The sequence below is a fragment of the Lagopus muta genome, chromosome 21 (assembly GCF_023343835.1).
Source record: "Lagopus muta isolate bLagMut1 chromosome 21, bLagMut1 primary, whole genome shotgun sequence".
NCBI classification, from domain to species: Eukaryota; Metazoa; Chordata; class Aves; order Galliformes; family Phasianidae; genus Lagopus; species Lagopus muta.
This window is the reverse complement of record NC_064453.1, coordinates 5,756,912-5,779,062: the sequence shown is the minus strand read 5'-3', so window position 1 is coordinate 5,779,062 and position 22,151 is coordinate 5,756,912. Positions and strand designations below refer to the sequence as shown.

General features: G+C 45.3%; 1 protein-coding gene across 8 annotated transcripts in view; it reads left to right on the top strand.

The window, feature by feature from the left end:
• DISP3 (dispatched RND transporter family member 3) overlaps nt 1-22,151 on the top strand; it is a 116,776-nt gene that overhangs the window by 16,006 nt on the left and 78,619 nt on the right. For 4 of the 8 annotated variants that reach the window (XM_048967603.1, XM_048967608.1, XM_048967601.1 and 1 more), the window contains exons 3-8: nt 2,114-2,236; nt 4,056-4,289; nt 6,608-6,746; nt 7,047-7,156; nt 7,766-7,911; nt 12,409-12,525. In XM_048967603.1, coding sequence (XP_048823560.1) covers nt 12,487-12,525 — 39 coding nt within the window. In that variant the 5' untranslated portion in view covers nt 2,114-2,236; nt 4,056-4,289; nt 6,608-6,746; ... (1 more) ...; nt 7,766-7,911; nt 12,409-12,486. Of the gene's footprint in view, nt 1-2,113; nt 2,237-4,055; nt 4,290-6,607; nt 6,747-7,046; nt 7,157-7,665; nt 7,912-10,338; nt 10,481-11,205; nt 11,363-12,408; nt 12,526-22,151 lie in introns of those variants that run through there. The other 4 variants (XM_048967602.1, XM_048967605.1, XM_048967606.1 and 1 more) reach the window with 4 other exon arrangements.

Genomic DNA, 22,151 nt, shown 5'->3' with positions numbered 1-22,151 from the left:
ATGGATCATGCCTGCCCTCTGCCTCAGGTCTGATCCAGGGCTGGGCCCTCACCTTTGTGGCAGTGCGCTTTTTGGAGGTCCTTGATCTCCTCACTGCCTGGAGAAGCAAGTCCAGTCAACAGCCCACCCTGTGCCTGCTCAGAGTGGCCTTCCCCCCATAAACACAGCTCTCTCTACTCCCTCCCTCCCACCCTCAAAACCTTGTTCATCTCTGCTTGTTCTGTGACAGCCTCTATCAGCTCTGCAGGCTTCCTCTACACCGCAAAGCAATTAAGACATGTTGCACTGATTCAGAGTGGGACAGGGCAATCCCAGCCCTTCCCCAGGGCACAGCAAGGCCAGGCCAAATCATGACAGCAAGCACAGAGGTGCCTTCAGGCTGGTGCCATGGCCCAGCAGCTCTGCCCTGTGGGATTGCTGCAGATGGGTTCACACATCTAGATCAGCTGCAGCAGCAACGCGGCTGCCTGAGGGGTGACATTCTTCTGGTTCAGTTGCATTGCTATGTTTTTTAATGTAGTTCAGGTCTTTTGCCCGTCATGCTGCTTTAGGAGCTCTCATGAGGTGGAAGGAGAAGAGAAATAAGCAGCCACACTTCTGAAGAAAGTCAAGGGGAAAGCGTAAATAATAAAAGCTTTGGCAGCAGCTGTAGAGCTGGAATGAGAATGGAATAGAAAGCTGCATTTTGTAAGTCATCACTATGTTTAAACTGCGTGATTTCACCTAACTCACTCATAATGCCTGTTTTTCAAAAGAGCAGCCGGGCGATTCATCCATTGCATTCTGTACCGAAGTAAGGAATCGCCTCAGCAGGGCAGGGGAATCCCCTGTCACCAGGATCTGTTGCTGCTGTTATCCTGCCTCACTGCAGTGGTGGGTAACAACATCAAGGACATGGCTGGGGGCTGCCTCAGCTCTTCTGAAGCATGAGGTGTTGTCTGTCTCCCAATGGTCTTTCACCAGGGCACAAATGATGCTGGAAGGAAGAATATGGATCAAAGAAGAGCTCATGATGCTTTTGGAGCATGAATGTAAAACATTGGAGCCCAAGTGGAGAAGGACCTGGATGTCCTGGTGGCCAACAGGGTGACCACACGCCAGCAGTGTGCCCTGGTGGCCAAGAGGCCAGTGGGACCCCCATGTGCATCGCACAGTGGCCTGCAGAACAAGGGAGGTTCTCCATCCCTCTGCTCTGCACTGAGGAGGCCACATCCAGAGCACTGGGCCCAGTGCTGGGCTGCCCAAGGAACTGCGGGGGAGAGCCCAGCAGGGCTACAGAGAAACTGGGGCCTGGAGCATCTCCTGTATGAGGAAAAACTGAGAGCCCTGGGGCTGTTCAATGTGGGGAGGAGAAGGCTGAGAGGGGATCTGAGCAATGTGTATGAATATCTAAAATGCAGGAGTCGGATGGATGGGGCCAGGCTCTTTTCAATGGTGTGCAGCAACAGGATAAAGGTCAGTGGCCACAAACTGCAGTAGAAAAGTTCTGTACAAATATACAAAAGAACTTCTTTACTGTCAGAGTTACAGAGCCCTGAGACAGGCTGCCCAGAGAGATAGTGGGGTCTCATGTGGAGATATTGAAGTACACCTGGATTCTTTCCTGTGCAACCTGCTCTGGGGAACCTGCCTTACCAAGGAGGTTGGACTCAGTGGTCTCCTGAGGTCCCTTCCAACCTGTATGATTCCATAATCCAGGTGCTAAGCTTTTTTGAAAATACAGAGCCTGATACGGGCACTGTGTCTGTGTGCATCTTCTGCCAAAATTGTAATTCCCCTTTCGTCAGAAGCACGAGAAAGTCAAGGAAAAACAGGGGAAAAGCTCCTGATATTTCTTTCTCCAAATACTGAAGCAGGTGCATTTTGCTGATACAGAGTTTCTGAAAGTGATCTGAACTTGCATGCTCAACACTTAGAGGAGTCAGTACCAACATGTGCACACCTCTGTGCCCTTCAGTTGGAACTGACCTATCTGACTTAGTTGACCAACTGCAATGGAATAGCTCCAGCCAGTGACTTTTTATCAGAATTTTTATGTCCAGTGCAGATAATCTCAGTGAACAGCTCTGAATAATGACTTCACTTCTGACAATGCTGTTTTCTGTCATTGCAGAATCACAGCTTGTACATTTTTGTCCTTTTACAACTCTGTGAAATGTGACAGTGCCAAGAAGTTGCATCTGGTTTATACCAAGGAAGCTAAAGAGGTGGCTTGATCACTGCCTTCAAGTACAAGGTAAAGATTTCTGATAATGGAATGCTCATTAATCTAGTAGTCAGTGGCCAGTGAGATCCGGTGCCTGGAAGCTGAATAGCTGAAAGGATATCTAGACTTTGACTGGAAATACAATTTAAACAATACAGTAAGTAAGTACTGGAGAAGCTTACCTAGGATTATTAGTGGAGGTTCTGTTACTAGAAGTCTTTGAATCAGGGCTGTGTCTTTCCAAAAAGCATACAATAGCTTAGGTAGCCGGGCTTGTGGTAGGAATTACAGCTGCTTCTCAATGAATGTTATTATTTGAGGGAACAGAGTAGCTTAGATTTTGGGGCAAGAAGAGAGAAGGTTTGACCTAGTGTATACCAGCCAGAAGTGGTGGTTCTGGAGTTATCCTAATGGAACAGAGCTCTGCTTCCTTGCTGTTAGGAAGCCAAGGAAACTGTCACCTCCAGGTGATCTCGACTCGCTTCATTTAATCTGTTTTCCAAGCATTTTTCTGAGCGTTCCATTCTGCTCCCTCTGGGGGATTTCTACATGATCTCCCTGGGGAATTTTTCTCTGAATCTTGTGCCAAACATGTGTTCCTCACATGCTGGGTAGTGTAACATCCCCAGCCTGAAACTACGCGTACAAATAAACTCAAGAGGCTCAGTGTTTGAGGCCTTAGTTCCATCATCCCCTGTTGTCAGAAGCCTAATGAGCTGTGTTATTAAATGGCTCTACACTGTTCCCTACACATGCTGGTGATGAACGTGGCCCACGGGCAGAGGAGCTAAGCTGCCCAATTGTATTGATTTCTTCAGTGCTCAGAAATTCTGGATTGCATTGCTGATAGAGTTAGTGTATTAGTGACTGTCTAGAGCCTCTTCAGGCCTAAGGGAGCAAATCCACCAGTTCAGACTGCCCAGAGCCCCATTGATGGCCTTGAGCACTGCCAGTGATAGGGCACCCACACCTCTCTGGGCAGCAGATCCAAGACCTCACTGCCTTCTGAGTAAAGAAGACCTTCCTAAGATCTAACCTAAATTTCTCCTCTTTTAGTTTAAAGCCATTCACCCTTGTCCTGTCATTACCAGACCACGTAAAAGTCAATCCCCCTCTTGTTTATAAGCTTCCAAGTACTGAAAGGTCACAATGAGGTGTTCCTGGAGCTTGCTCTTCTCCAAGCTGAACAAGCCCAGCTGCAGCAACCTTTCTTCATAGAAGAGGTGTCAAGTCCTGCTCAGAGGGCAGAAGTTAGCACTTGGAAACAGGAAAGGAAACTGGGAGAAAGTTTGCCTGATTGCTGAGCAGCAGGTTCTGAACTGACTCAGAGGAGAGGAGGTAGTGTCCAAGTATTTATCCTTTCTAAGGGCAGTTTTGATTTAGGAGTAAGGAACAGGAAATTGCAGTGGTATAAGGCACGAGTAATGCAATTATGGTGATATAAAGCCAACAACAGGCACATCCTGAGTGACAGAATGAGGCTGGAGCATGGCAGAGCAGTGCCTGATGTTCCATGTGCCTCCCTTACCTCGTAGCAGGATGTGCTGCAGGGAGCTGGAGCACTAGCAAGGGGTGACAGGGCTGTGAAGGAAATAAATGTACCTGCACAGAGTGCTGCCCCCGGCTATGGCTTGCTATTAATAACAGTAATAACATATGCCAGGATGTGGAAGAGGCATCTTTAGTAAAGTGCTGATCACTGCCACTATCTGGGGCAGAAACAAATTGAAAAAAGCAGTTTCATTATTTTATAATGCACAGTAATGTCACTTCTGTGTTTTTTATTATTTCCCTGGGTTTAAATTTTGTCTGCAGGGGGGCTGTCTGTTACTAATATTTGGTGTTGCAGATTGGCAGGTGGGGTGATACGAAAGGGAATGCTCAGCAGCCCTACCCAGCCACAGCTAGAGGAGTCACAACAGAACAGCTCCAGAAGCCAACTGCTGTATGGTCTTATCCACTGAGACGTGCCACAGTCAGCTTGTTCTCCCTCTGCCCCAGATCTGCTGCAAATGGAACCATGTGGAATGCAGCCTAAATCCCACTGGAGCAATTGGGATGCAGATGGCAAGGAAAGCTGAAGGTAATTTCCTCCTGTTCTGCCATACTAAATGGTAAATGTGCAGAGAAGAACCTGCTGTATACAAAGGGGGAAGAGGCAGAGGCAGAGAGATTTACAGCAAGTTACTGGACCAGAGTCCCTGCTGAATGTGAGCTGCTTCCAAGTTCAAGGGCTATCCATCCATGGGATTAAAGCAAGTGTAGATGCTGTGCTGAGAATGTAAGCCCCAGTGCAGTGCTCAGGCAGTGACAAAGAGATCAACCAAGCAGAGATCAGAGGTTGTTCTGAAGGAGACCTGGGCGATATTTAAGTACATAAGCTTCAATAGCTTCCCTTTTATTAAGGAATGCATTTTTGCTGTTCTCATAAACTCCACTTAGCAAAGCCTCCTTAATACTGAATCATTTATTTTTCCACTGAGGAAGATGACTCTGAGTGTAGGGTCATTACGGAGAAAGTTGCAGTGTACTTGTTTGCATTGATTGAAAGAGTGTTTCGTGCTGTTCTCTGATGCAGTGAGTCTGTCTGAAGGTTAGTAATCCCTAGACCTGGGCAGGCTGGGACAGCAGCTGCATATCAGCACAGCCAGCCAGTGTCCAAGCATATTGCAGTGTCCTTTGTTTTGTTTGCAGACCTGAAAGGATCCCCTCGCCTGTGTTATCCATGAGGTTGCATGGAAGTAGCAGCAAAAGACAAACAAGAGAGTTTTCCCTTTCTCCTGGGGCTGAGAAACAGTGTTCTCTGTGTGCTTTTCTTTCTCTATTTTTTTTTACTCTTTCTTTTAATGAGATGCACAAAGGAAGGAGGAAAAGCAAATTTAATTATAAAGCCATATCTTCCTCCCTTCTCTGTCTTTCCGGACTGGGAAGTGCAATCATCTCCCCTTTGATGCAAGAATGAAATTCAGCAACATGCATTGTTAAATTATTATTTATTTAAAATGAAAGGAAATTACTTTCAGTTCAGTGCCAGTTTCAAGCCCAGTGAGAACAGCAAAGGGAGAAAATAAAGCACCAGCACGTCAGAGGACGACAGTATTCTCATATACAAGTATATGCACACAGCTGGTATAGGAGTCAGGGTGATTGTATGAAGGAGTGTGTGCTGCCTGGACAGGTATCCTCTCTGGTTAGTGCACAGATGTTATGGAGGCAGAGAAAGCACTGTCTTGTTTAACCTTTGGAACCATCAGTATGTGTGAAGTTGTACTGTTATGGCACTTAGCCCCATCTCTGCAGACACCCAAGGTCAGGCTGGAGGGGCTCTGAGCACTGATAGAGCTGTGGGTGTCACTGCTCAGTGCAGGGGTTGGACCTGACAGCGTTTAGGGTCCCTTCCAACTCAAAGCATTCAATGAGTCCATGAAATATGTTAAAAGCCAGGCTGTGGATCAGCGAAAGATGTGGGAACAGAACTCAATATCCACAACCCACCATCAGTAGGCTGCATGTGTTTCATATCTTCAAAAACAAGCTGAGAATGTTAGATGTGCTCTCTGGTACAAAACCAAACTCTTTTGAATGTCTTTGCACCCTGCATAGTAGAGATGAGTCTTGGTTCACCAGAGTGTTAATAGAATCATAGAATCATAGAATGGCCTGAGTTGAACAGGACCACAATGATCATTTGATTTCAACCCCCAGGTTCGCCAACCACCAGGCCAGGGCTGCCCAGAGCCACATCCAGCCTGGCTTTGAAAGCCATAACTCACAAAATCAGAACCATTTTAATTTGTCAGAATGTCACTATTCAGGGCAAGCGTGGGTCTGAGTGAAGCATAAGTGTCAATGCTGTGTTTCTCATGACTCACAATTTCTTTTTTCTGGTTAGGAGTCAGACATCTCCCTGTCCTTACCATGCACTGCTATGAGCAAGGATAAGGCCATCCAGGCTCCAGTGTCTCTGTCTTACTGTATTTCTATGAGCTGTGAGCAGGCCGGGATGTTATGTGAAGCCCAAATAAGGCCCAAGAAAAAGTTGACTCAAAAAATAAAAGATTCCTTTATGATCTGTGCTACAGATGGAGCAACAAATGGATAATAAAAGGGCTGGAGACTGAAGACAAATCCTCCCCTTAGATTAAGGAGAATTAAGTCCTTTGGGGGATGTGTAATGTATGAAGCTTCATTATTCTTCTTGGGGGAAGCAGCTTATGATCCCTTGGTCAGAAAGATAAAAGGATCATAAACTCAAATGGCTCCACATAGTCCATGTGAGTCAGACAGCAGCAGAGAATCTGCTGGAGGTAAGCTAGATACAAGCCAGCCTACCTTGTGCTGCAAAAGCAGCTCTTGTGGCACTGCAAATCATATTATCTCCACACTTTCCTATCTCCTCAGGGCATTTGGATACATGCTGTCCCATGGATGTCTAAATGGGAGAGAGGGTCTTCTAGAAGCACGTAAAGGACCCTTGAGGAGACAAGCATTGGGAAAAAACTGTGTCAGAACATCTGAAATGCCTCCTTCATCATCCCAGGTACTTGCTCTTCCCCAGTCCAAGCTTTCCTAACCTCAGCCTCCTGTGAAGTCTTTCCCACTCCCTTACTTGATGCCTTCCTCTGTTTTCTCCCAAGGCTCTCCCTGACTCACACCCCCATCTCTCTTGCACCTGCTCCTCCCTGAGCCTTATCCACCTCCTGATGCCTAAACACATTTGTTACCTTTAATCCCAACTCCTGAATCCTTTTGTTCATTTTATTTTATTTTTCTTTTTTGCCAGTTTTTCAGCTGATTTAGTGTTCTGAGAGGTCCTAACACATCTTCTATCTTTTGTCAGCTTTGGGAGCACTTACTTAACCTATATCAGCATGACTCAAAACAACATCAGTGTTTGTCTCTGGAGTGAAAAGGAATAATGTGCTTTGTTCTGCTGCTTCCTATTCAAAGGTAAATTACTTTGGTTTTCTCCAAGAGCAGATATTTTCTTTACCTCTCTCTCTAGTGTCTAACAGATTTAGGAGAAATCATGTTTCCTTGTTTTCTTATGGATTTTGGAGATGGAGAGAAGCTCCTTTCTGGATAACTTGACATATCTCTTATTGTTGTTGTACATCAAAGTAAGACAATGCACGCTCTTGTACTGATCATGTCACTGCACTGGGGAGTGTGCATCTCTGTGCATCGTTGAGTTTACTTTCTGCATTCTTACCGTGCTTATGGACTCTGCATTCTGTATGCTCCCCTGTCCTTTCATGTGCCAAGCTTGTACAGGGCCTTATATAGGATTGTGTTACATTATTGTGATTTCATACATGCATATATCCTTGCTGGTCTCAGAGTACCAGAGCATTCAACACAGCTGTGTGAGGCATTGTAATTTGTGGCTTTAAAGCAGGTCCACCTGAGTCACTAAGAACACCAAACACATGTTTTGGTGTCTGTAATCTTGTTTTACTTCATTGACTCTCAAGTTTTGAGAAATCCAGTGTGGATTTTCCATTCTTGGCTCACTCTCTCTGTCTCCTTTTTCCTTTGTTTCTCTTTCTGCCTCTGCAGAGATGTCACCATGATGAAGCCCTTGATGGATTCCTGGATGAGTCCCACATGGTGGTGATGGATTGCTGCTCTGTGCTGCTGCACGCTCCAGCTGTCTCCATGGTTCAGTCTGCTGGAGTGACAGAGCCCATAAATCACTCTGGAAGGTAAAGTGCTCTGAGAGTTCTGTTCCCATCTGTGATGTGCTGATGGAACTCAGCCTTGCAATACCACATGCGTGTGGATGGTGGCAGAATCTCAGATTTCAGATCTGACTGCCAGGTCCTCATATGCTCCGCTTTGGGGTTGAGGAGGCTGGGAACATTCTGTTTCTCCCATTGCTGTTTCCTTTCCCTGCATACAGAGTGCTTCACAGAATTGGAAAAGGAAGGAGCTATGACCTGAAGAACTTGTAGGGGAGAAATGAGAATTGGGCATTGGTCTTGTACCATGGAGGTGACTGCAGAGCTTCCTCACCAGGAAGGCCAGAAGATGAAGGGGGGGAAGAGTTTTGATAGGGCTGTATTTTTTGTTAGTCCCCTCTAGCCATTTTTGGGGTAGAAATTGTGGAGCTGAAGGGCACAGTGAATACAGAGCCTTGGGAGAAGAAAAGGGAAATCTCAGCAAGGCAAGCAGGTCAAGCTTCATGTTGTACTATTCTGGAATGCAAGAGATGCTTATTCTTTGCAAGTGTCCAACAATTTGCCAAAATTGTCCTTGAGAACCTGTGCTGTGCTGTGCTGTACCCAGCCCCTCACTACAAGAAAGACATTGAAGCCCTGGGGTGTGTTTAGAGAAGGGCAAGAAAGCTGTGAGGAGTCTGGAACACAGTCCTATGGAGAGCAGCTGAGGGAGCTGGAGCTGGGGTGGGTCAGTCTGAAGAACGGGAGGTTCAAGGGAGACTTCATCAGTCCTGACAACTTCCAGAAAGGAGGTTGTGGCGAGGTGGGGGTGAGCCTGTTCTCCCACGTAACAGCGACAGGACAAGAGGTGATGGCCTCAGGCTGCATCAGGGGAGGATCAGGTTGGATATTTGGAGAGATTTCTTCTCTGAGAGAGTGGTGATGCATTAGAACAGGCAGCCCAGGGAGGTGGTGGGTCACCATCCCTGGAGGTGTTCAAGAACCATGAAGATGTGGCCCTGAGGGATGTGGTCAGTGGGCATGGTGAGGATGAGTTGGTGATTTTGGAGGTCTCTTCCAGCCTTAGTGATTCTATGTTTCTCTTCCATCCTCTCAGTGCACATGACCCCTGTCCACCATGGGCACACCATGAACACATCAATCATACCTGCAAAGCATGCAGATACCTTCCTTGCAAATCCCACAGTTGCTTCAAGGAAATTCCCCAGTTTGTTCACCATTTGTCTCATCAGGACGATGACTGCCTCACCACCCTCTGTAACCACCATACCAGCTGTAGCTTTGTGAATCTCTGGAGTGACCCCCCGCAGTTGGGGGCCTCCATTTTCCACAGGGTGGCAGCAGCATGCTTCCATTATGCTGTTTGCTGGGTGATCCCACATGGGTGCTCCTCAGTCAAGGTTCTGACTGGGATTAAACCTGAAAAGAGAGATGTTTCTAGGAAGGAGAGGGGGAAATCTGCATTTGCTCCTTGCAGACAGCAAAGCATCCACAGATGAAGCATCCTGACAATGCTAGGAGACAGCAGGCAGAGCTGTATGCAGGATGCATCTGCTTCTTTAGAATGCAGCGTGAACCTACCTTCCAGATTAACCCCACTGTTTTGTTCCCTCCACCTCAGAAAATCCTCGGGGTGGAAGAGAGGGAGGTTTTGTTTCTCGGAGATTAAAACTGCAAAGTGACAGATGAAATTTTTATCATGATGATTTTTATTTTTGTGCCCGGGTTTGAAATGATGGTAAAAATTCTCAACAAAAATACCTCATGAATATTCAATTACAGCGCCAGCAACACTTTGCAGTCATGGATTATTTATACACGAAATAACCAAAGCTTCATAAATAATAAAATAGCAGCAATCTCCACTGTGTTTTATGTTCCCCATAGCCAGCAGGGAGGCAGAGAGGATGTGTCTTTGTAGCACATTTACATGCTGGATCAGCCCCTTGCAGTCTGGGAGCAGAGGGGAGGACAGAGGCAGCAGAACAAAGTGTGCAGGTGAAGGCAGTGGAGGTGTGGATGTGCAGGCACAGTGTGTGCACGAGGAAATGTCTCATGGGCTTCTGTGCCAGTGGGTGCATCTGGCTGCAAAGGGCTTCTTGCATAGTGTGAACTGTGTGTGGTTTTGAGTGGGAGGGATCAGAGCACTGGGAAAAAACTCATAGCCAGGATGCGTTTGTGGGAAAGGAGATTGAGCTTAGATTGATTTTAGGTTTGGAAAGGACCCTTAAAGGTCATGTAGTCCAACTGCCATTCACTGAACAGAGGCTCCTGGAGCTCCATCAGGTGCTCAGAGCCCCATCCAGCCCCACCTTTGATGTCTCCAAACTTGGCTGCCTTGGCTTGGTGTAGCTCTTTGTGTGCCCATAAACATAAGGGATGTCTGTAGCAGAAATGCTAAATCATGGCTTGAAGCTGTGATTGAGCACCTGGTGGGAAGGCAGGGCCAGCCCAGGGGAGCTCAGCTGTGTGCAATGGATGACCAGAAGGGCTGGAGCCGGGATCCACCCCTTCCCAGACCTCATTTAAGGGTTGGCAGTGGTATGAGAGGTATTTTGCTGGAGATCCCTGGGTACCTTGAGGCTTTTGGAAGGTTAGCAGATTCTGTCCTTTTTTTCTGTGTCCATAGCTGCTGTGCAAGTCCTCGTTTGCTGTAGCCTAGGATTTTGTTACTCTGTTGTCGTTGCTGTACTTTCCATGGTGTTACAGTGTCCCATAACAGACTGCAGTGGTATGGAGCTTAAGTTGGTTAAGAAATGAAGGCCTCCTTTCTTAGGCGGCCTCAACAAAATCTGTGCTTGGTGGCTTTAAAAAGCCCTGTGCCAGCCAAGCTAATGGTCCCCTCCTGTGAGAAGCTCAGTTTGTCCTACGTTGGTGTGGATAAAGGAATGCAGTAGGCTGATTCTAGCAAGAATAGCACCACTTCAATTCCCCTCTTGCCTCTAAGTGTGCCTTAGTGCCCAGTGCAAATCTCTCTTGCTCTCATTTTTTTAACTGAAAGGCTGGCGGGTGATACACAGCTTGTTACACGAGTGGCCCAGGGAAAAGAAGCATCATTTTAGGGAATGTGTAATGCAGCTCCTGTCCTCCAGCCTAACTCTGCTGTTTAATCAATAATGAAACAGGATTGGATTTAATGGCTGCTTTCCTGAGCACCAGGCAGCAGTGTGAGCACCTGAGCTTTGCAGGCTGCACTGCTTTTAGGAGGAATGCTCCTCTGCCGAGATGCTTTTGCTGGGTATTCTGCAGTGAATTAATCCAATGGAGACAAACAAAGAGAACAAAACATTGCCAGTAGTTTTCCCTCCTTTCCTGAAGGTTGTTGCTGGTGTCCCTCTCTTTACCACTCCCACTGGGAAGCACTAAATGCCAAATCACTAAAAGCATCGCTGGTTGCTCTGAGGAACGATTCATCACTCTGGTTTGGTGGCAGCGTATTTATCCCCCTGTGAGCCCACCCTACAAGAGCAGAGAGGTAAATTGCTGTCATCTCTTTTTATGGAACATATAATCAGGTGGTAACATGGAGAGTCGACTCGGCTTCAAGCCATTTGGGATGAATTATTCATTCATTTAAAATGTGTTAAAAAGAAAGGGAAATTGCCTTCCTGATGCAGCATCTCTTCCTGGCACTGCTGTGGTTGGGGATTGCTGGAGGAGTCCTGTTCTGATGCTGATCGTGAAGCATGGATTCTGATCATGAAGCCTGAGGAGTCCATGGCTCTCGGAGTAGAATGGCTGAGGTGAATCCTGAAAGAGCTTCAGATGTGGTCATGTTAGCACAGCTGTACGCCTGTCCTGCAGCAGCGACTCTGTTTTATTTACGTTGCCTTCTTGCTGATTCCCAGTGTGGACAGGTGATAGTTTCTAATGGAATGCTTGACTTCTGGCATCCTTGATTTGGATTCCTCAGTTGGAACTGCCTGAAGCTGGCTGTTATTTTTCTCTAATCCATCTGATACATTAAAAATATATATATTGAAGATGGTAACATTTATGAAATAGTTCTGGAGGACATTTTTTACCTTGGAAGAATATCTGGGGCTGCTGAATTGGTGAAGCACCATTACATATCTCCCATGAAATTGGCCTTCTATCAAGGTTTTCTCATTCACCTGAGACCCTTTTCTCAGTATTTCTAGCATTTTTTTGAAAAGCATGTATTTATTTCTTGTTGCAAAATGGCCTTTAATGAAAAATTTCCTGGAAATTGTTGGTAACTGACAAATGTGGACTTTTCCTGATTCTCTAGTATGACTGTTCTTTGTCTGGCCATCCAAGATAATTACTAGCTTTTTATATTTGACATTTTTCAGGTTGAAATGGTTTTTTTGTTGTTGTTGTTTATCAGAGCATTGGAAAAGATTTAACAAAATCCTATGGAAAGTTTTGAAAGAACTAAAAAGCATCTCCTCCATTTCCCATCCCAGTTAATAAAGAAAAAGGAAAATACTCCTGATGCAGAAAAATTCTGTTTGCACTTTCTCCAAAGAATTAATTTGATGCTGATTTTTCTTCCAGAGGAATTGCACTGGGAAGGAGAAGTTGCTGTAGAGGTGAAAGGTTCTGCAACTGACTGACTGGAAAAGGAGGAGAACGATGTGCAAAAGAACCTGCAGATATCCCAGTGGATTTCAGGTAGGAGATGGAGCACAAAACACATCTTTCTGTAATTGCATGATAATTTTTGTGCTGTGCTGTGGGAAAAATGCCTGTTGATCCTTACAGCATTCTGTTTTGTCTGTGCAAGAATGCTACAAAGCCTTTATAACATCTAGATATACCTTTGCTTACCTGTCCTTCACACGTCTCCTTGAGGCTCCTCTTCCCATGTTCCTTGGAGCTCAAACACAAACACTGTGACAGCTCAGAACTCTGAGTTTGTGTCCATGTAACAACAGCACTGGTAGAATGTCTGAAGGGTCTTTGGCACCCTCAGGAGGGCAGAAAGCGGGACCTGGATCCAATAGGAGCACTTGGAAAGGTCTTGTATCTTCCTTGATTCAGTCTTTGGCCATCGTCAGAAAGCCGGAAGTGCCTGATCTTCTTCATTTCCGTTTCACTCATTTATGCTCACTTTAGACCCAATAAAAACAGCAACCAAATTAAATTACTTTCTGCTGAGCTCTGTCCTGGAGATCCAGGGCAGTTCCCCTTTGCCATGCAGGTAAATCAATTTACAAGGCATTCATACGATAATGGTGAATGAAGCACAAGCTTGTTATGTCCATGGAGAAATTAGTTCTTGAATGCTACTGAAAGGAGTGGGGAATTTAAAAATGAGCAAAAAGAAATGAGAAAGGTTATAAACACATTAAGTTGGGCTTCCTTGCCTTAGTGTTTGGAGCTGTCTCAGCTATACTTTGTATTGATTACAAAACTTATTGGAGCTACCTGCTGCTATCAACTGGCTTCCACTTATTGCTTTCTTTACCTGCTGGGCAGTCAATAGTCTCACAGAACTGAAGCCCCAAGTCATCTTAATGTGGAGATCATGAGGATTGTAAAGAAGAAAAAGCTGGTTTCTACTATTGCTGTTTCTTTCAGAAAAGGGAACAACCCATGTGGTTGTTATTCAAGCATCCATTACAGTAAAAAGCAGGGGAAAGCAAAAGAGCAGGATGGCTGTGAATGTCAGGAGCCGTTCTGCTGTTCTGGAGTCTGTTTGCAACTCTTCTTTAACCTGCAGTAATTCTTCTGTAACCTGTATCTGTGGGCCCTTCAGAATCTTTGTTGTTGAAGGAAATGGTTGCTATTTTCCCTGATTCTTTATACAGATCCATATAAAAGGGGTAAAAAGTAAAACGTCGTCTAGGTGCTCTTTGTCAGAATTCAGACCTCCGGAATGAGAGCAGCCCACAGGATTCTGTTGGCAGGTGTCCAATGAAATGAGTGGAAATGAACATCCAAGGTGTCGGAAAGACTTTGAAAATCTCAGCTGAAGTCCTTAAAAGTCCATTTACTTTCTCACTGTTCTGACTTCAGGTCAACTTGGACTCCTGCCTTCACTAACTGCTTTAAAACTGCCTTGAATTTCTCATCTTTTTTATCCTATGGGATTTTTCTTCCTTCACCTATTTTTTTTTTTCTTTTTCTTTCCTGATGCTTCATAAATCTTTTTTTTTTTTTTAACCTTTTCTTGCACAAAAGCAGCCAGATGGAGATGTGGAGATGTAGGGCAGGGGCAATGTGAGGGCATGCCCAGTTCAGAAATATGCCCCTGGCGTGCCCTGCAACCAGACAACCTCAGGCTGTTTTCAGTTCTTGCATGCTAAGCAAAACTGGGCTTGATGATATGCTGAAAGAAACCTGAAGTCTGCAGGACACAGCACTGGAAATGTGTCTATTTTGTCTGCATGAGACTCTCAAATGTGATGCCATTTGCTTTGGTCCTAACGTTGCACAGTGACAGGTGTATCAGCTGAGGAATCAATGATTTCAGTGGTATTTACTGTGAACTTAGCATTATTTCATCTTCTTCTATAAACCCTGGAGATCCTAGAGGAGCAAGATGACACAAGATGCTTTGTTTTGTTCAGAAGTCAATTCCTGTCTTCCACTAGTTTTACTTTTAGGGCATCAGCTTTAATTTCCTGTGTCATGACTGTGTTTCAGTGTCATGCAAAGGCACCTGTAGCCTATCTGAAGTCTTCCTCTATACTTTTAGCCAGACAAATTGGTCTTTACTATTTCCCTGATCTTCTGTACCAGGAACCAGGGCTCTTGTGCTGCTTTCCTACCCAAGAGATGGCTGCATTTTATTTACATGGACAAAAATAGACTTTCTAATGTAAAAAGCTGAGCGTGGCTATATATTGCAAAGAGATAATATTTAACATGCCAAAAAAAGAGACAGTCTTATTCAGGAATGGCAGGAATTTATGTTTTCATTTGCTTGTCTGCAATAAACATGTTATTTTGATAGTGTACATTTAAATGTTATCTTTCTATTTAAAACTGTGACTAATTCACCCCTAGACTGGGACATCTCACAGTTACTGCTCATTTTCAGATCTTTGCATCCTGGAAAATCCTTGTGACCAAGGAGAATACACTGGCACATGCATTTGTCTTCTGCCAGTTCATTTGCTTAGAGTGTATATCTCTCAGCTGCCACATTAAAACTCTACTGCCTGTAGCAGGTCCTGAAATTACAGTCATGAGCCACATTTCTTTGACCTTCTCTGTATTCTGTTCAGATTTGGAGCTTCTGCCAATTTAGCCAGACAGCCAGAGAGTAAATAAATGCTTCCCACCTGGCAGGTGCGGAAAGGTTAGATTTGCATAAAGTGGCCAGTGTAAATTTCTCCTGTTTGTTGTCACCTCCCCTCCGACTGGGAATTCCAAGGCAGAGATAAATGTCAGCTGGAAATAGCATTTCAGTGTCAGCTCTTAATCTCTTCCCGCTGTTTTCCTGTGGCCGCTTTGTGCTGCTTTTTAACACGTGGATCAGCCAATCGCCTCCTATGTGAGCATCTCATTACTGGGCTTCTCTGTTACTGCTTTGCTTAGTCTCGACTTTCCTCTTATGTTTTCTGTTAGTAAATTAAATTCTTATCAGCTGGTAAGTCACTGTGCTGAAATGGTCGTGCACAACAGTTTGCTACTGATTTAATTCTCCAAAGTAGTTCAGCGTGTCTATTCCTTCCCTTCCTACATGGATTAAGAATCACATAGATTCCCTTGGTCATACAGCAGGTCATGTGTCTGACTTAGAGATCACTTTAAGTCCTCAGGCTGAGAATTCAGTTCTGCAGAGCTCTAAGCTGTTCCTAAGTTCACTGGTCCATGTCACTGGAGTCCAAGAGAATTTAGGAAGTCTGCAGCTTGGGCACTAGCATCTTGGCTATGCTCCTCTGTAAGTGCCCTGGGGTGCATTAAAAAGAGCACGGCCAACAGGTCAAGGGAGGTGATCCTCCCCCTCTACTCTGCCATGGTGAGGCCTCATCTGGAGCACTGCGTCCAGTTCTGGGCTCCCCAGTACAAAAAAGACAGGGATCTCTTGGAAAGAGTCCAGCGGAGGGTCACAAAGATGGTGAAGGGCCTGGAGCATCTCTCCTATGAGGAAAGGCTGAGTGACCTGGGTCTGTTCAGCCTTGAGAAAAGAAGACTGAGAGGGGACCTGATCCAGGTCTATAAGTATCTAAGGTGTGGGGGGCAGAATGGCGAGGACGGACTCTTTTCAGCAGTGTGTGGAGACAGGACAAGGGGAAACAGCCAGAGACTGCAGCATAGGAAGTTCTGCACCGATGTGTGCAAGAACAGGTGAGGTGACGGAGCACTGGAACAGGCTGCCCAGGGAGGTGGTGGAGTCTCCTTCTCTGGAGATGTTCAAGACCTGCCTGGATGCCGACCTGTGCGACCTGCTGTAGGGAACCTGCTTTGGCAGGGGGTTGGACTCGATGAGCTCTGGAGGTCCCTTCCAACCCCTGTGATTCTGCTCAGAAAATGTTGGCTGATGGATATGCCACCACCAAAAAAAAGAAAGAGAATCAGATTCTCATGAGTGGGTCCAGTTTTCCAGATGTTTGATTTGAACATTCTTTTGTGTAAGCGTCTGCTGCTTATATACCCTCTACATGTTATGCTGTAATGGTTGAACAATCCTTCCTCCACAAAATCAGGGACTCCACTGCTGCTTCCCCACTTACTCTGCTTTTAACTCTCTGTAGCTCTTAGTGCCACTTAGGACATGGAGGACTCTATAATCACGCTTTTTATCAGTATCTTCTCTCTCTTTTTGACTTTTTTAAGATTTCCTTTGTTTGTTCTGACTTTTCCTGGTGATCTGTTTCTGGCGATCTGTTCCAGCTCTAGTTATTTCTTCATCTTCTCCTTTCTCTTTCATGCATGTACAGAAATGCCCCTCTAGCCATGAGCCTATAGTACAGCTCACAGCTTTGTGTTGTAGCTCATACTCAACCCTTGTGTTTGTGATTTGAATGGTAACCTGTGTTGCTTAGGTTGTACCAAGCAGATATATAACTGTTCTTTGATTTAGTGTGAATCAGAGAAACCTATTCTGCTTGCTGGCTCCAGTGAGATTTAACCAGAGCAACAAGGTTTATTTTGCCATCCCTCTTCTGCTTTGCCCCCTGCAGTGCCTGTGTTGTCCTGCAGTCTCTGTTCTTAGCACAATCCCCAGTTCCTTAAGAGAGATTTCCATCTGATCTAAACCAGACTCACCTGTATCCTTAGAATGAATTGTGCAATTGTTTTGTCATTTCTCCAAGAGCAGTTTAGCCCTTTCATTTTGAACTGTGGTGGAGGATGGCATTCTGTTCTATCTCCTTTTCTATAATGTGTTCAAAATGTGCTATTTCAGACATCCTCTCCGGTGCTGCTCTTGCTGCATTCAGTAAGAGGGAGGAGGTGAAAGAAATAGATGGGTAATTTGGTTCTAAATCACTTTCCAAACAAAGCCCGTGCTGAAGGTCACCTGTAATGAAGCAGCCAAGTGGGTAAGGCCTCACAATCGAGGAGAAAAAGAGGAAAAGGAAAATGAGGCTAGAGATGAGTTAATGGTAATCTGGAAGCAATTTCATGGAGATGCAGGGGTTTGGATTGGAGTCAAGGATGCTAACAGGAAGGTCACAAGAGAGCAACTGCTAACTTCTTTGTAGTGATAGAAAAGACCACACGTTCCTTTAGGACTGCTTAGTCCTAACAACAGGCTGGCACTGTGTCTGGGCTGCCCAAAGCTTTGGTGTCCAGCATGAACCCAATCCCTCTGCTGCAGTGCAGTTCAGCTCAGCTCAGAAGTCTTTGTTGGCACAGAAAAGCCTCCACCTGTTTAGCTGAAGCTTGGGAACTCAGTTCACCCACCCAACAGCAGGCCTGAGACATGGAAAAACATTGTGTACGTCAGCCTGAGATTTGCATGTGAAATCCTCACCCACTGCCAGATTTCTTGTGAGTTCTGGATAATCCAATTCTCTAGTTCAAAGGGAGCATTCTTTTAAGTAGGCATTTAGCCCCCAGGACTCAGGTTGATATTTATACTGGTAGTGGTGGGAAGAGGAACAGAAATAGCTCACTTGCTGGGTTTTAGAGTTATTATCATTGAAGTTCATTGGAAAAAGTGGGACAGGCAGGAGATAAATCTCTTTCTTCTTTGGGGAGGCTGTTTGCGTGGGGAGAGATTTCAGTGGCTAAGTTCAGAAGAAACTTTTCTAACCACTCAGCAGTGGAATTGTATGGCATAAACCATGGATTTCCGGGAGTATCCTCAACAAATAATTGCAAATCTCTTGGGTGAAGAACCCTCTGGGGCACAGCTTTGGGCCACTGAGGATAAAAAGACATCAGCTGTGCCTTGTAGCAGCATCTAATGATTGAATTACAGTGGTGTAAGAAACTGGTGTGTTGTGGTCTTCTAAGTGTCTATCAGAGCTTCTGGAATAAAGCCTGGAAGAGAAAGTCTTGAGGGCTTTGGGGAAGAATCACAAATATCTGTGTTTTGGACATCACAGAGCCAGCATCCTTGGAGAGCTTATTATCACATCTCCTTGAACAACAGCCCATTCCCACAGGGTCACATGTAGAATAACGTAATGAAGAACCGTTGCCTTCATTCTCAGGCTAGAGCTCTTCTACATCACATCCTTGACTCTTTGTACTGCTCTGGACGTGTGGCCTTTGTTTGGCTAATGAAGCTGTCTGAAGCTTTGAAAGCCCAAGCTGCTCCTAGCACTCCTAACTTGGCACTTACAGCAGGAGCCTGTACCGGCAGCAGCCACGCTTCAATACCTGATATTTCCTAAGAGCCAAGAGGGTTGATGTGACTAAGAAAGTAAGCTTGGAAATGCAAAATCATTTTATGGGGAAAACAGGGGAGGTCATTAGCCTTGACAAAATTTTTTTGTAAGGAAAATTTTTTTGTAATTTTTTGGAAAGGAACTTGCACATCTTTGACATTGTGCCTATACCCTGGTGACCACATTTCTGTATTTATAGGTACAGAGGCAGGCACATGAGTATATTTGTCATTGAGCATGTGCCAATGTGTATGCAGTGTACACAGCTGGCATGGAATATCATTAACTTACACAGGTAGAAAAATGGTCATAATACTGCATGATCATAGAATCATAGAAAGGCTTTGGTTGGCAGAGACCTTACAGGTCATCCAGTTCCAACCCCCTGCCATGGGCTGGGTGCCTCCCATCAGATCAAGCTGCCCAGGATCTCATCCAACCTCCTTGGGCACCACCAAGAATGGGGCAGCCACAGCTTCCCTGGGCAACCTGCTCCGCTGCCTCACCACCCTCATAATACTGCTTATAAGCATGTGAGTGGTGATGTGATGGAAGCTTGGAAGTGTTAGAGAAGTAGTTAATAACTCCTATTTTCTGCCTGCATTTTCTGCAATTACAAGGTATACTCCAGCTGAAAATGTTGGTTTGCTGCTGGAATTTTCCAACATCCCTGTATCCCAGTGCTTGGTTTTATCTTACTGCTTTATTTGTATCACACCTATTACAATGCCTTTGTCATCCAAAAGAAGCCTGTCAGAGTAGTGGACTAATAAACAAGCCTCCAAGATATAACTTCTGCACATTCAAATAAGCAGATCTCCCCAAAGCATGCTTTTGAATGGTATTACCTGGTGATGTCCTATGGCATAGCAGTTAAAATGAATCTTTTGACGTTTTTTGGTGATTGGAATAGATGTTCTTAGTGGTCTTTTCCAACCTTAGTGATTCTGTGATTTTCCACTATTAAAAAAAAATCTGAAATTTTCCTGCAGAGCTTTTGTATTACAAAAACGTGTCGTTGGTTGCAGGCTCATCTGTTAGACAATGCTCCCTGACGTCACACATCCTGAGCCAAGCTGTGGTCCATCGCTTCCTGCTAGAACACATAATTGGGCTGGGGAGCAAAGAGCAATTGTGGGATACAAAACCAACTCTCCATGGAACTCTTTACAAAGATTTTTCACAGTGGGAGCTGGCCACATTCCCCTGAGCAGCACAGATGCTTGAAAAGGGGCTTGGATTTCCATGGCAACGGGCTGCATTCTGCTGACTCTGGCGGTCTGTCACTCTCTGGATGTGTCTGTCACCCCCTGGTGCTCTGAGTTCCAAGGCCAACAATGTGTGATGGACAGAGATTGAAGTGGAGTTGTGCTGAGGTCAAGGGAATGCACTGCGAACATGTTTGGGGAAAGATAGTGCAAAGTGAAGATGGTAACTGCTGAATTCTCCGGTCTTGCTTGGCTATCAGTTACAATGGGATTTTGCTAGTTGAGCTTGGTTACTAGGAAGATCAAATACACCATGATATGAAATGGTCGTGCCCTTTTCTAGCTTCTCTTATCTAAAATCTTACACATACATCTTATCACTCTCTAAAGTTCCCTGAAAGGAGGTTGTATCAAGGTGGGGTCAGCCTCTTCTCCTAGCTAGTGGTGATAAGATGAGAGGTGATGGCTTTAAGTTGCACCAGGGGAGGTTTAGGTTCAATATTAGGAAAAATTCCTTCTCTGAAAGGGTGGTAAATGCATTGGCACAGGCTGCCCAGGGATGTGGTGGAGTCACCGTCCCTGGGGGTGTTCAGGAACTGTGGAGATGTGGTACTGAAGGTCATGATTAGTGGGCATGGTGACCTTAATGGTCTTTTCCAACCATTATGAGTCCATGATTATATGATGAGTCAGTCTCACAGTGTCTCTGGAAGGCAGTCACAGTGGTGAAACTGAGGCAGCCCAAGCAAATAACATACAGAAAAAGCTAGCATCATGGCCAGGATCAAGAAGTTGTGTTTCCTTTGCATATTGCAGGAATCTGTCACCTCTCATGGAAATAATGAAGTGTGAGGGATATTCCTGGTTCAAGGAATTTGAACCAATTCTATCAAGAAAAAACATTTAATATGCACATACAAAGGAAAAGGTAAAAATGCTATAGTGTGCTAGAGGACAGTAGCCATGGACAAATATGTGGAAAGGGAATGGTGTGCTTAGAACTAAGGGCGGGATGGGCTGAGGAGTTTTCTGGTTTTGGGTAAGACTGAAGTGTGGGAGGAGAGTGAGGTGTTTAATGGTAGTATGATGGGAAGATGGTTTGACTAGATGAGCTCAGTGCTCTTTTCCAACGTAAATGATTATATGATTCTGTGAGGCTGAGTGCAAAGTCAGAGAGATGGGAAAGGCTCTGTCTGCCTCGAGTTCATCACGAGTTCAGTACAAAATCAAGAGCTGGCACAAGTGTTGTTTCCCATGACCCATGTATTTTCCTAGAGCTGTACAGCAAGAGAGATATCCAATGAAGACATCACTTCTGTAGGGATGGAGAGAGCTGCATTCCCTTTGAGAGCTGGGTTATCCTTAGGGGAATGGCATGTAGGGGAGGCTGAGCAGCTGTAGGCTGGCAGGCAGCATTTTCCTGTGCAGAGAGAGCAAGTATTTATCTCCAGAGCTCTCAGGGATGTTTATGGCTGAGGAAGGATGTAAATCTCTTAGAATTCGAGTCCTTGGTGGATAATTATTCGCTCCTACTTCCTCCTGCACTCCCCATGCCCTCCCGGCCAGGATATGAGACACTGTTTACAGACTATAAATGGATGCAATGCTATGTGCTTAATGTGGAGAGACACCTTAAAATCAAGTGAGGCAGAGGATGGAAGGCAGCTCGCCAACTGCTGCTCCTTCCCACCTGTAGTCAGTCCCTGAGCTTCCTGTCATGCTCAGCTATGGAAAGCACATTTCTTCTATTTCCCCTTAAAATGACTTGTAGTCTATAAAGTCTGGAACAGGGTGACTGCGTGCTCAGAATCCTAAGGTGCTGATCCTAAAAGGAGAAGGTGGCAGGGTGCAGCAGGGGAGGCTGTGCCACTGTAATTCCCCATCAGGTCTCTGGTTCTGCTCTTGTAGCTTATGAGGCTATCAAGGCTTCTCACTTAATTAGAGCCACAGCAATCAATCTTTCTCCCTGTTCATTATGCTTCCAGCCAGGGTTAGCAGTATTTTTGTTCTTGAGGCCTCAGGAGAATTTTCAGTTCATAAGGAACCAGAGCCAACCACACAGTGAGTGGCACAGGCTGTGTTCATAGGACTGCATTTACGCTCACACTGATCAGGCTGCACCTTGAGTACTGGGTTCAGTTTTGGGCCTCTCCCAGGTGACAGTGACAGGACAAGAGGTAATGGCTTTAAGTTGCACCAGGGGAGGTTCAGGTTGGGTATTAAGAAAAATTTCTTCTTAGAAAGTATGGTGAGATATTGGAGCAGGCTGCCCAGGGAGGCGGTCAAGGACTATGGAGAG